At 42.5% G+C, this 12,928-nt stretch overlaps 1 protein-coding gene across 2 annotated transcripts in view; it reads right to left on the bottom strand.

Annotated features, from left to right (window-relative positions):
- The window catches only part of SHROOM2 (shroom family member 2), a 110,463-nt gene extending 97,535 nt beyond the window's left edge, over positions 1-12,928 (bottom strand). The window contains exon 1 of one of the 2 annotated variants that reach the window (XM_035114461.2): positions 12,348-12,928. In XM_035114461.2, the coding sequence (XP_034970352.2) occupies positions 12,348-12,581 (234 nt within the window). In that variant the 5' untranslated portion in view covers positions 12,582-12,928. The remainder of the gene's footprint in view (positions 1-12,347) is intronic. The other variant, XM_035114460.2, reaches the window with a different exon arrangement.

Here is a 12,928-nt window from a genome sequence, read left to right as displayed (position 1 = left end):
ACTGGAGAAAGATTTAAGGATCAAGCCCTGATATGAATCATGATTCATGTTCTCTAAATATGACTTCATATAATGAGACTAGATATCTCTGTTGGCAGAGCATGTTCGACCTGTTCTTGAAAGTCTCCAGAGAAGAAAATTTAAGAGCCTCTCAGGCAACTTTCTCCACTACTAACCCTAGGCCACTTTGTCTTCAAGGGCTGGCACAGAAAACAATGCAGGAGCTAGCCTTGGGAATGCACACTAGGGATGCACACTAATCACAAGACATCATTCAGACCCCAATTTGGTGCTTTGGAAAACAGCCCTCTTTCATTTGGCCCTGGGTCCAAGTCTGCTTTGGAATAAGCAAGGCCTTGTTTTTCAACACCACACTTCACAAGTGGGAAAGCAAAATTTGGATAGATACAGTCAGACCTCGGTTTACAACCACCTCTGTTTGCGAACGCTTCTGTTTACGAACGCCACGGACCCATCTGGAACGGATTAATCCACTTTCCATTACTTTCAATGGGAAAGTTCGCTTCAGGTTAAGTACACTTCAGTTTAAGTACAGACTTCCAGAACAAATTGTGGTTGTGAACCGAGGTACCACTGTAGATAGATAGATAGATAGATAGATAGATAGATAGATAGATAGAAGTTAATGGAATCTGAAGCCATAGCAGGCCCTTTATAGTGGATACCTTTTTCAAAGCCAACAAATATATATAAGTATGTGTATGTGATTGTGTGTGTGTGTGTGTGTGTGTGTGTAATTTGCAGAAGCAAAAGAAAGTTACCAACATGGTAGGCTGCTGAGGGGATTAATTTCATAAAACAGCTGAACTCCAGTATCTCCTGATATGTCCTGCCCATTTTACAAATACCTGCCCTGCCTCTCAAGGGTCTGTGTTAAAACACTTGCTTCCTATTTACGGTACCTACTGAACTTATCTACCTGGTTCTAAACCTCTTGGTTTGCCTCTCAGATTTTCTCTTTCTTCACTCAGAAATGAATTATTTATCCAGGAACAGACCCAATCTTGCTGATATCTATTTTCCCTCATCCACACAATTATGGGGCTGACAAAGCTCCAAATACTATGTCTAGCATTTGAACTCTACTGGGGAAATTACCCAACAGTGGTCTTTTATCATCATAATTTAAATTAAGGACAATGATCTTGAAAGCAGTATCACTTATTCCTTAGAGAATAAGGACAAATGTCATGGCTGTCCATTTATGTCACACAATAACTTAATATGTATTTCACATTTAGATTAATTTCTAAACACAGACACATATTATGCAATACATCAACACTTTTCAGGGGCTCATAATTAGAGTTCTGAACCAAGTTAGAGTTCTGAACCAAGCTTGTAACTCTTAAAATAAAAGAAATGAGATTTGTCTGGCATTACTTGGTCCTGAGAAACACATGCTGGGTCATAGTAATCGCAGCATCCTTTTCTTAGTGCTTACAGACCAACTGTTTAATTACGGTATCTGTTGTAGGACCTTTTTCCTTATATCACTGTCAAGCTCACTGGTCAGTAGTTACCTGGGTGTTCCCCCCCTTTTTTTTGAAGATGAGGACAACATTTGCCCACCTGCAGTCTGCAGGGACCTTACCTGTTCTCCAAGAATTCTCAAAAGATTATAGACAGAGACTCTGAGATTATGGTACATCTGCAAGCTCCTTTAGTATCCTTGGGTGAGCTCATCAGGCCCTGGAGATTTGAATTTGTTTAAAGTAGCTGGGTATTATAATTCCTATTGAGACACAGCTAGGTATTATAATTCCTATTGAGAACAGCCTGTGTATGAATAGCACTGGATCATAACCCATTTCCACGCATTAAGGTGCTTCAAGTGCTGTAGTATTTTAAAAATATATATATTGTAAGTCAGACCAAGTAACCTTTTATGTCCATCTGCTGGGGTGAAGGAACACAATAATACGGTAACTGGAAGTTATATATCAAGAGGTAGTACTTTTTGAGAGTGACAAATATTTTTCAACCCCACCCCAAAACAACAGAACATCTCTTTGGTAATGTCCGGACATTACACACACAACAAAATTATATGTTGGCCAGGACACACTCATACAGTACACTAAGGAGGAGGAAACCTTTACCTTGGAAGTAAGGTTCATGATGTTGGCAAATGCTATGACACCTTATAATTTGGGAGGAACGATAGGATAGAAATTTGATACAATAAACACCAGCAAATTCTAACAAGATTTATTCCCTAGCCACCATCAGGCTATTAGCACAATACAAAGAAATACAGAGTGTAGCGTTAAACGTTTCCTGCCTGTTATATTTGCATTTTCATCAGCCTACTGTTACGAGACACCTGCTGTGTACTTCAGTGCAGGTAGGGCTTCCAAGTTGTAACCTGGACAATACTCACATACCTTAAATTATTATGCAAAAGGAGAAAGGGCAAAAAAAATATTCCAAACACACACACCCCTGGACCATATCAACTTTTGTGCAACAAGCTCACTGCTGATAAAAACAGATCAAAGCAGTTATGCAAATAAGAAACAAATGTATACTGTACTAACTACTGGAAAAGCTTTTGTTTTGTGCTGGAAGAGACACATTTCTGTTTCTATATTTGAGACTTTAAAGCAATAGAAACATTGGGTTCTAGCACAAAGTTGAATGTTCAAGTGTCTTTGCTTAGCAAAGAGGTTCCACCTAGAAGACTCGAAGCATGCACAGAGCATTGCTTGCATTAACTGCTTTTATTTGAAATGTGCTGAGCCCACAGGTGAGCTCCCTGTAGCCCCTAGCCTCATTTGACACAGCCCCATGGACCTCCTGAAACTGCCTCATTCTTCCATCCCATCAGAGTTTCTTCTCTCCTTATTTCCTCCTCTTTGTATGTACAATTGGAAGGGGCAGTATTTAATGTAATAAAATTGATTTAAAAAAACAAAAAAACACACCACCTTTTCCCTGGCTTTATGGCTTTAAGTAAGTAACCATAGTGAAAACTGAAGGGTAGTTTGTATTCCAGATTAGCTAAACCAAGACATTTTTGTCTCTGGTCCTGCCAAACACTTAGCAGAAAACTATGGCAGAAAAAAGGTTGCTTACGCCTGGCTTACACACAGACACAACACATTAGTATTCATGGAAGGCGATCCCAATGGAGATAACATCACACACTTCTGCACCTGAGTTTCCATTAACAGTACAGTAATGAATAATCCCTACAACAGCTGTTTATTTATCCAATGTCCTGTAGCCTATGCTCAAACAGTGCGGCTTCCTTCATGCTAATCATATACAAGTCCGGTTGTTGTTTTTACACTAAACCTCCACCTCTCACAACTGTCCGTTTGATAGAAAGGTGATGTTACATTATGGAAATATTCCCAATAGGAGTCTGAAACGTATAGCTCATGGTTGTAAAATTATAATGGGCTGTAAGGGCCAAACTTTCCACCCAGCAATTTTCTTGGTGGCGATGCCCATAAATATCGAGACCTTGTGAATCCATTCTCCCCATTAGAATACTAAATTTGAAAAACTATGGCATATAGTATGACACGGTTGAAAAAGTATGACATCATGCATCCCCACAGTTCATGATTTACAGCAGTGGTCTAGCCCAGTGTTTCCCAGACTTGGGTCTCCAGCTGTTTTTGGACTACAACTCCCATGGTAGGAATTGTAGTCCAAAAACAGGTGAAGACCCTGGGAAACACTGGGCTAGCCCATTATATCCCAAAGGTTTGTGACAGACCCTTGTACATGTTATTAAGGAACCCAGGAACACTGCCTGCCCTGCACCAACCACCACCAGATTTGGGTCTGTTGAGAGCAATGTCAAAAACAGTGACCTATGAGCAGACGTAGAGAATACCCAGTTGCCTAAGTGTCCAGGTTTTTAGAAACCCAACACCAGTGCCTAGGAATACCAAAATATATCACTGTTTTAGATTCTGCCAGGAAGACAACAGCATTACATCTTTCATCGCCACAACAAGTCTATTACAGCATCTACATATGCACTGATTCACAAGGGATCCCCTAATTGAATAAGCAAACCCACTTTCTGCAAGGAAATTAAGTTTCACTTAGAAGTTCCCCACCCAAGTATTTGCCAGACTCACTCAACATGACTCATCTGCAATTTACTGCTGCAGGCAGTTTCACAATGGGGTTCTGCGGAAGAGAACCTGCACAGGAATACATCAGAATGTTCCAAATATGTACCGTGAATGTCTTGCATTATGTTATCAGGATGCTTATCTTGATCAAGTTAATATTACCTGCAATTTCAACATGTTTACATGTAGTTTGCTAGTCAGCTGACCTGAACTCCACTCAGGAGCTACTGAGTGACTGAATTATTGCAATTAGGTTTGCTGTCATTTTTAGTGAAAAACTGGAATGGGTCTTTTCTGGAAAAGTTAAAGAAAGAACTCAAATAACAGGGTGTTTTTCGCCATCCTTTTTCTTTAATTGATCACCCATTAATATATCAGCATCTGAACTTCACCACTGAACAGCTTCTGCTAATTAAATATTGACCTTCTGTAAACCATCAGAAAAGTCGAAACAAAATAAAAAAATTCCTTCCAGTAGCACCTTAGAGACCAACTAAGTTTGTCATTGGTATGACCTTTCGTGTGCATGCACACTTATTTAGATACGGTGTAATAGTTGTAACATATTGCTAAAGAACATGAATTCAGGTGCAATACAATCTCAGTCAGGTTTCTTTTTTAATCTCAGGCATAGATTAAAACTGCCAGAGTAGACAAGAATAGTTTGCCTTCAGGAAAGAGATTGTTGGAATACTGTGGACAAGCACCCTTTACACCTAGAAGTGAAAAAAGAACAAAAGGTAACACTATTTCATTTTGATGCTCTGATCTGCAGGAACCAATTAGACCTCAGAAAGAACAATAGTCAACTCCTGCCACAATTCAAAGAGACATTTTTTGAGCATTAGTCAGCAATTCTGATTAAATGGGTGTGGGGCACTTCAAAGACCAGCTACGTAAAAATGTCTGCTTCACAGCTGATGCCATCCTTGCTGCTTCCTTGCCAAGGTCTTAGGTGGCTACTCCTGTCCTGTGACAGATGTCAGAGCTGGCTCATGCTCAGAGGAGCAATATTGCCTCCATCATGGCTTTGGCTAGAATGGAGATGAGCAAATGCAGACAGACTGGGACAGCTGCCAGGAACTGTTGGCTGCCAACTGTATCATACACCTGAAGAACCAGCAACAGGCTATCTGTGTCACTTTCTTGTAGTGGCAAAGTGCAGAAGAGTTGCTTGAACAAAGGGTCTTCCAAGAGATAACTTGAGTGCATGTAACAAAGCCAGTTCCAGCGCCATCATTTTCTGCAAACCCCCAGTATTTTTTTATCAAGTAAATCCTTACTGCTGCTAACAACTAAAATCGTTTAAACTTTATATATGCTATTTACTAGATGTATGAAATCTAATATACAGGGCCCTGAAGAAAAAGGGAAAGAAACAAGAAAACAATGTAAGGTGGCAATAGTTCCGTTGAGATCTGCCAATGTAAGAATTGCCCAGCCGGATAAGACTTAAGGTCTATCAAGCCCAGCATCCTGTTTCTCACAGTGGCAAACTAGGTGCTTCTAAGAAGCCAACAAGCAGGGCCGTCCTTCCCATTGGGCTGACTGGCGCGGTGCGCCAGGGAGCCCGCCCAGGAGGGGAGCGAAGCGGGCGAGGCGGAGGCACGGGCGGCTCCGTGCGCCTGGCCCTGCCCGGCGGAACGTGAGGAGCGGCGGAGGAATCATCGAGCCACAGTGCCCGATACACTTAAGACGGCCCTGCCAACAAGCAAGGCACAAAGCCAACTGTGTTGGTTGTCTGCAACTGGTATTGAGCCCAATCCCAGAAGTAACATATAGGCATTAAGGCTAGAAGCCACTGACAGACATCCTCTAAGAATTTCACCAGTCTCCTTTTAAGCCATATTTCAGTCAAAGGCTGAAACTACACACCTGCACATTTTTATTTTTAAATTACAGCTGTGCTGAGCCTAGATTCTGATCAAAGTCTTATTACACAGGGAGGAGAAGAGGTTTATCCCCTCCCTCTTCAGCTGCTAGTCCCCCGTCCCCCCAATATCATCGCCACTTGGCTATGAGGCTTAGTTTTGCTTTGTTTTTTAAGTGCCATACCCATTGAAGTCACAAGAGTTGGCACAGTTCACAGAAAGACTTGTTGCCGGAGCATCTTTGAACAAATGTTTAGACTCATCTGCTGCCCGTTTAGGAAAAAACACATGGAAAATTAAGTTTTGTATATGAGTGAGAATTCTATGTTTTTAAGAAGCTTGCCCTTGTAGTACTCATAAATTCTGAGCACCGTGTTTGCAGAAAGAAAAGGGGAAAAGTTCATTGACCAAGTAAAATATAGCACATACGCATGGTTCAGCATTCAAAGAACTTAAATGGCTTGCTTCTGTTTCCTGAGTCAGGATTTTTTGGCGGAATGACAAAGCTAAATTATTACCTTAACCAGGAGCTGTCAACCAGTGGGTACTGGGCTGGCTCTAGCCCCCTGGAGAGCACAAACAAGCATACTACTTGCCAACCAAGAAGTGAGAGGAAAAGTGATGGTGCTGGTGTGGGGAGAAAGAGAAAGCGCCCTTTCCTCTCGGTTATTCTTTCATCTTCCCTCTCATTCCCAGCAAGGCACTGAGGAGAAGGGCAAAGAGAATCACAGACAAAAGTGAGGACAGGTGCAAAGTAAGTGGTATATAAATTGTTATAAATAAATAAGGACGGAAGGGATGGACTTACAGACTTTGGGACTATGAATGTTTTTTTTTTTAAAAAAAAAGGCAGTACAGTATAATGCAGTTGCAAAATCAGGAATTGAACCACGTAATACTTTTGCTTCATACCAGGGATGCAGAACCTGTGACTCTCCAGATAATGCTGGGCTCCAATGCTCATCAGCCCTAGCCAACATGGTCAACAGTCAGGGATGATGAGAGCTGTAGTCCAACAACACCTAGATGGTCCCAGGTTCCCCATCCCGGCTTTATAGCCACTGAAACGGGATAGCTCTGTAGGTAGGTTAAAGCCGCACACTGGACAAAAAGATTCCTGCATTGCAGGTGGTTAGACTATAAGACCCTTGCAGTCCCTTCCAACCCTACAATTCTATGATTCTAATACAACAGCCCTTTTGAACTGAATTTCCCCATCTTATATCATACAATATCATTAGTGAGTTTACTCCTTTAAAAAAAAAAAGAGTATGCGGTACACTTGACAATCACATTCTACACTGCAGTCGCAATAGTACTATGTACAATATCTGAGAAGAAAATATTATTCTCCTCAATAACAAAATATAGCACACTCAGTACTGTACTGTGGAAATGTGCTATGCCAGTGCCAGAAGTGCAAATTCAAGTGATGTGCTGATTACATACAGCAAATACTTAACAGGTGCACATCTTTTGCACTCGAAAACGGGGTGTTTGAAAAGGTCCTCGATGTCTACATAAACGTCAGAAATGAACCAGCCAAGTCACTCAGTTAAGGGCTGTGCTACCCTATTATTATTTGGTTTAACAATGTGAATTTGGCTTGACCTTCCAACAAACCGCTATAACATTTTATACACCCAGCATTTCAGTACCCAAACACATGGTTTTATTCCATCTTATATTTAAAATAGCTACAGAGGGGCTTGTCGAATGTTTTTAGCACTTCAAACTTCTCATAGATTGTTTACATCTTGTCCTTTGCTATCTTCCCATGCACTAAGAAAAAGTTCATAAAAGTGTGTGGTGTAATTAAGTACAGAATGCAAACAAACCTTACACCTCTCTCCACCTTATCACCACTCCCTCTCATAGCAAACCTGCCTATCAGTTTGGAAGCAAAATGGGGCCAGCCACCAAAAATTGGACATTTCTATATTCTCAGGGAACACACAATATACATAAATTTGTAAATGAATGTGTTTAAGTCCCTCAAAAGGGTCTGGCAAGTACCCGTTAGCTTTCTGGTGTATGGAAGACTGGGGCGTCAGCCAGGAGAATAAGACACAGGGAATTTGCCAGTCTAGCAGGCATCTTACAGAAAATATCTGGAGTGGAGGGGCAGAATCAGGATTGTGGCATCCATGCTGTAAGCTCAAAAACCTCCTTTCCCTGCACTATACAGCAGGTTGCATTTATCAATATTTCAAACCAGTCCATCCCTGTCTACTTTGACCATTAGATCCCGATGGTCCCAGAAATTATTGTGCAGGTGAATCTTTGAAAAACCACTGCTGCTGCAGGTGAGGGATAATTTTGCTGGGGTAGTTGCATGGACTTTTAAAAAAGATAAAGAACTGCCTTGAAACACACAGCGTTACACATACTGACCACGCTAAGCCCATACTTAGGATATAAAAATTGGGAATTGAGTGTGTGCAAAATCCTCAGTGAGGCTTACCCACAGGTAACTGGGTGCAGAATTTCAGCCTAGATTACACTTTGACTCAACTGAACAGTTTGGCATGATTAAGTCTCCATTCAAAACAATAGGAAGTGCAGGTAACTTAGTTGGCTCCAATTCTATATTCTTAGGAGAACAAACAATGTTCTCCTGGGCCCCACAGGCATTTAATAAAATCTGAGCATCTCTAACCATACAATAGTAAGATTCTCAGTACATACACGAACAACAACAGATACTCAACACTAGCAGTATTTTTATTTCTTGATTAAACTACAAGTTTTAACTCTATTACTTCATCTTCATCATCAATATAAATAACAATGACTAAAATCACTCATCTCTTAAAACACGGGTGTCAAACACAAGGCCCGGGGGCCAAATCCGGCCCGCCAGACCTCGTCATGTGGCCCGCCGAGCGCCCCAGCCAGCGGGACCCAGCAGTGGGACCTTGCTGCTGAAGCGCCGCACCAACAAAGCACCGACAAACAGCTGGGGCCGGGGAAATGCTTTTTGCCCCTGGGTCCCTTCACCCTCTTTTCTGGCGCTGAATCAAGGCGGCGACCCCCCCCTTCCCTTTCTTTCTTCCTCTCTCTCGTTCTTATTCTTTCTTTCCCTCTCCTTCCTTCTTTATCTCTGTCTTCTCTCCCTCTTTCTTTTTCTTTCCTTCTTTATTCCTTCTTTCCTACTCTTCTTTCTCTCACCTCTTTCCTTCCTCTCTCCCTCCTGCTCCCTCTTCCTTCCTTCCTTCCTTCCTTCCTTCCTTCCTTCCCAACTTTCTTCCTCTCCCTCATTCTTATTCTTTCTTTCCCTCTACTTCCTTCCTTCTTTCTCCCTTTCCGTCTTCTCTCCCTCTTTCTTTTTCTTTCCTTCTTTATTCTCTTCCTTATTTCCTACTCTTCTTTCTCTCCCCTCTTTCCTTCCTTCCTTCCTTCCACTCCCTCTTTTCTTTCTTCCTTCCTTCCTTCCTTCCTCCCCTCCCCTCCCTCTCCCTCTCTCTCTCCTCAGAAACATAGGATGCTGCTTTATACTTCTGGCCCTTAAACCCTGGAACCAGGAGAGCAGCTTCAGTGAGTCAACCTCAGCTAGTCCCTTTGGTGAAGGGTGGTGGCTCACTGGCAGAACATCTGTCCTGCATGCAGAAGGACCCCAGCATCTCCAGGTACTAGTAGCTCTGCAAAGGTCCTGCATGAAACCCTAGCGAGCCTCCACCACCCAGTGCAGTTACCAAAAATCATTTTTCAATAAATTGTACAATAATTGTACATTTGAATATCTACTTGCCATTATTCTGACTATGTTTCTGCTTTCAGAGCTAGTTATTACTTACATTATTACAAAAAACAGTAATAATTGAATGCAGTGACAATAATTTATGATAATAAAGAGTGGACACATAGTCCTACACATACAACCAGCCCTTTGAGGGTGACCAAACTGCTGATGCGGCCCCTGATGAATTTGAGTTTGACACCCCTGTCTTAAAAAGTCCTTCCAATGTGTTATCCCAATGCTGAAGACATGTATTAATTATATTCCAAGCCTCAAGTCTCTGCTTTCGTCCTTGCTTAAAACTTAACAATATATCAACTTCAAACTTATCAATAAACTCTAAAACCTTTGGCTATTTTTAATCTCCTAAAGCATTGAGTTACTTCTATCCAATACAGATATATTGTTATAGTATGAATAACAGCAGTAGCGAAAGCCTCGGAAAACGAAAATACAAGCATCTCACAACACCTTGATTTGGGTTCCCCTGTCTGCTGGTATACGTTTAATACAATCTAGGGGTCCCTAGAACATTTTCAAGTGTTGAAGGCAGGGAGCAGTGATCTTCTCAGCTGGTCCTCACAGTGATCAGGACACAAAGTGAACAAAAGGCAGCCATTTCCCAAATGTCTGTCTATGTGACTGTCTATGTATCCTTGGTAATCCAATCCTGCCAAGGGATGAGAATAATTTTTATCACGTTTCCACACCTAATCAAGATTCTGGAAAAGCAAGGGTGTGGTGCAAATGTTCTCAGCACTTTGCAGGATATTAAATGCACACTTTGGTAATTCCTTGTATTGTCCGTATTCAGCCACCTATAATAAGATTATCAGACACTGACATAGGTAGGTAAATGATGTGAGCCACACTGATATTATGGGACAGTGGCCATGGAGATTAGATTGCGTCACAAGACACAAACCTGTACTCCTTCAGAGCAGCTAGAGGCTCACATAACTGAAAGTTTCTTCATACATCACCACTAACAAAATATCTCTGAACTGGACATGAATGCCAGGAAGAAGGGATTTAGCCTAGCTTTCCCACAGCCTGCTAGCTTTCTATGTCCAAGGAACTGTTTAGTATGAACTGGGGCCCAGCTTCCACCAGTGAATACATAAAACATTATCTAGCAGCAAGCAGCTGCCCCCTTGGTTCTCAAGGTCTTAAGAAATATGATGGACAAGCAATTGTTTTTTTAAATTATAAGAAAGTACACTGATCCAGAAACAAAACTAATTTTGCACAGAGCAGATCAGGGGTTTGAGTTTGGATAAAAGTTTGGCAAACAACTGAAAACCATGATCATTTGAACAACACATGTTTTAACACTGAGTGGCAATACTGAAAGACATGCCCTTCTGGAAGGAGAGGAAAAATAAAGTGAAATAACCTGCCTAAGAAAGTCTGATGTTTGCTTTTCAGCTGCGCAGGTAACATGCAAGTGGGTCTGACCTTTTATCACATATGGCCTTGTGAATGGCTTTTGGGAAATGGAGGAGGATCTTTCTGACCAAACACAGCTAAAGAATCCAATCCAGTATTCAGCTGCAACAATGACATAAGCAAGAAAGAGCTGCAAAAAGCTTTGATAGTTCTCCCTCCACCCTAGGCCATTAGGGAATAAGCCACAACAACTGGAAAGTTAAGAAATTATCTTGACCTGGGCAGTTTAGAGCAATCCAATCTGTAGTTAAAGGTTGTTCATTCAGCACAGGAGAAATGATAGTGAAGAGACATGCAGTTATATGAGGATAAAAAGGAGGAAACTGTACCACTTCTATGAGGAACAACTAGCCATTCTTAATTGAGTGGTATTGTGTGACCATTCAGGAAATTAAAATAGGCAAATAAGATCACTTACTGTCCTTGAATCATCTTTTTGTACTCATAACAAGAAGTGTACTTTTCTCCAGTTAGTGCAATGGCTGAGTATACTATGAATTCCGATTTGGTGATTGTGTGATAACACATTAATTAACCTGGAATGCTATTCTGGATTAAAAGGTTGTATGTGAACTCTACAGTGCACTTACTCAGAGGTAAGCCCCACTGTGTTGAATAGGGTTTACTCTCAGGAAAGTGTTCCTAGGATTGCTGCCTGAAGCTTCCATCCATAATGGAATTGACCATGAAATCAATGGGACTACCAGTGAGTATGCTAAAACTGAAAATGTGACCAAAAACAAACGGCAAAACCACATTATAGCAATTACAGCCAAGAGAACAAAGCCAACCGGGCATTTTCAAGCATATTTGAAAGCAACCCTCAATGAGTGGCGGCTGGAGTACGCACTCCAATGTCACTAAGACCAAAGTGAAGAAGAATTCAACAACATCGCAAGAGTCCCCTGTTGAGGTGAATCGAAGCGACCACTTACCGTAGTAAAAAGTGCTTCCAGAAAAGGAAAGAAAAACTATTGCCATTTGTATGTGCAAAGCAAACTGCTCGGCCAGGGGGGCAGAAAACTCTGGAAATCGGTAGGATTACAATACTCAACCGGCCACATCCTGACATAAACAAAAGAGGCTGGGAATCCCCTCACCCACCCCATCACACTGTGCGGCACCCCTTGGATCACCTACGCAGGGAAATACACGCGCGCGTAACCTTACCTTGGTGATGATGAGAGGCTCTCCATGTTCTCTTCCTCCTTTCAACGTGAATCCCCAGGGAGCCCCGCCGCTCAGTTGCACTTCCACCAGCTTGTACGCGTCGCCTCCCCTCTGCTCCCCTATCAGCAGCAGAGGTTGGTGAGGGTGCCCTTGGCTGTCCAAAAACGCGGGGTTCAGCCTCGGATCTTTGTCCGGGAACCTCTCCTGACCGCCTCGGAACTCCACGTTCTCCATGGTCGCCCGAAACTGCCCCCCAACTCCTTCCTCCTAGCTGGATCCAGCGTGCCGCTGACCTAGGAACCACATACCTAACAACAGTTTCCAGCCCGCTCCCATATGGTGAGGGGAGGGAGTTGCAAAACCCCCTTGCACAGCCTTGGCTCCTCCTCCGCTTCCCTCCGGATCCCGTTGGGTCGAAGAGGAGCCCGGGCAAAGGGGAGGCGGGGAAAGCGCGCAGGGAAACGGCGCGGCTGCAAACAGGCTTGCTCAACTCAGCCGGTGCGGCTGGGCAGAGCCAAGCCGGGTGGGAGGAGGCTCACGCTTGTGGGGTGTGTTGTAAAATATTCCAGCCCAAATAGTAG

Source organism: Zootoca vivipara, chromosome 4 (genome assembly GCF_963506605.1).
Source record: "Zootoca vivipara chromosome 4, rZooViv1.1, whole genome shotgun sequence".
Lineage (NCBI taxonomy): Eukaryota > Metazoa > Chordata > Lepidosauria > Squamata > Lacertidae > Zootoca > Zootoca vivipara.
Note: the sequence above shows the minus strand (reverse complement) of the source record. Positions and strands in the feature narration are given on the sequence as shown.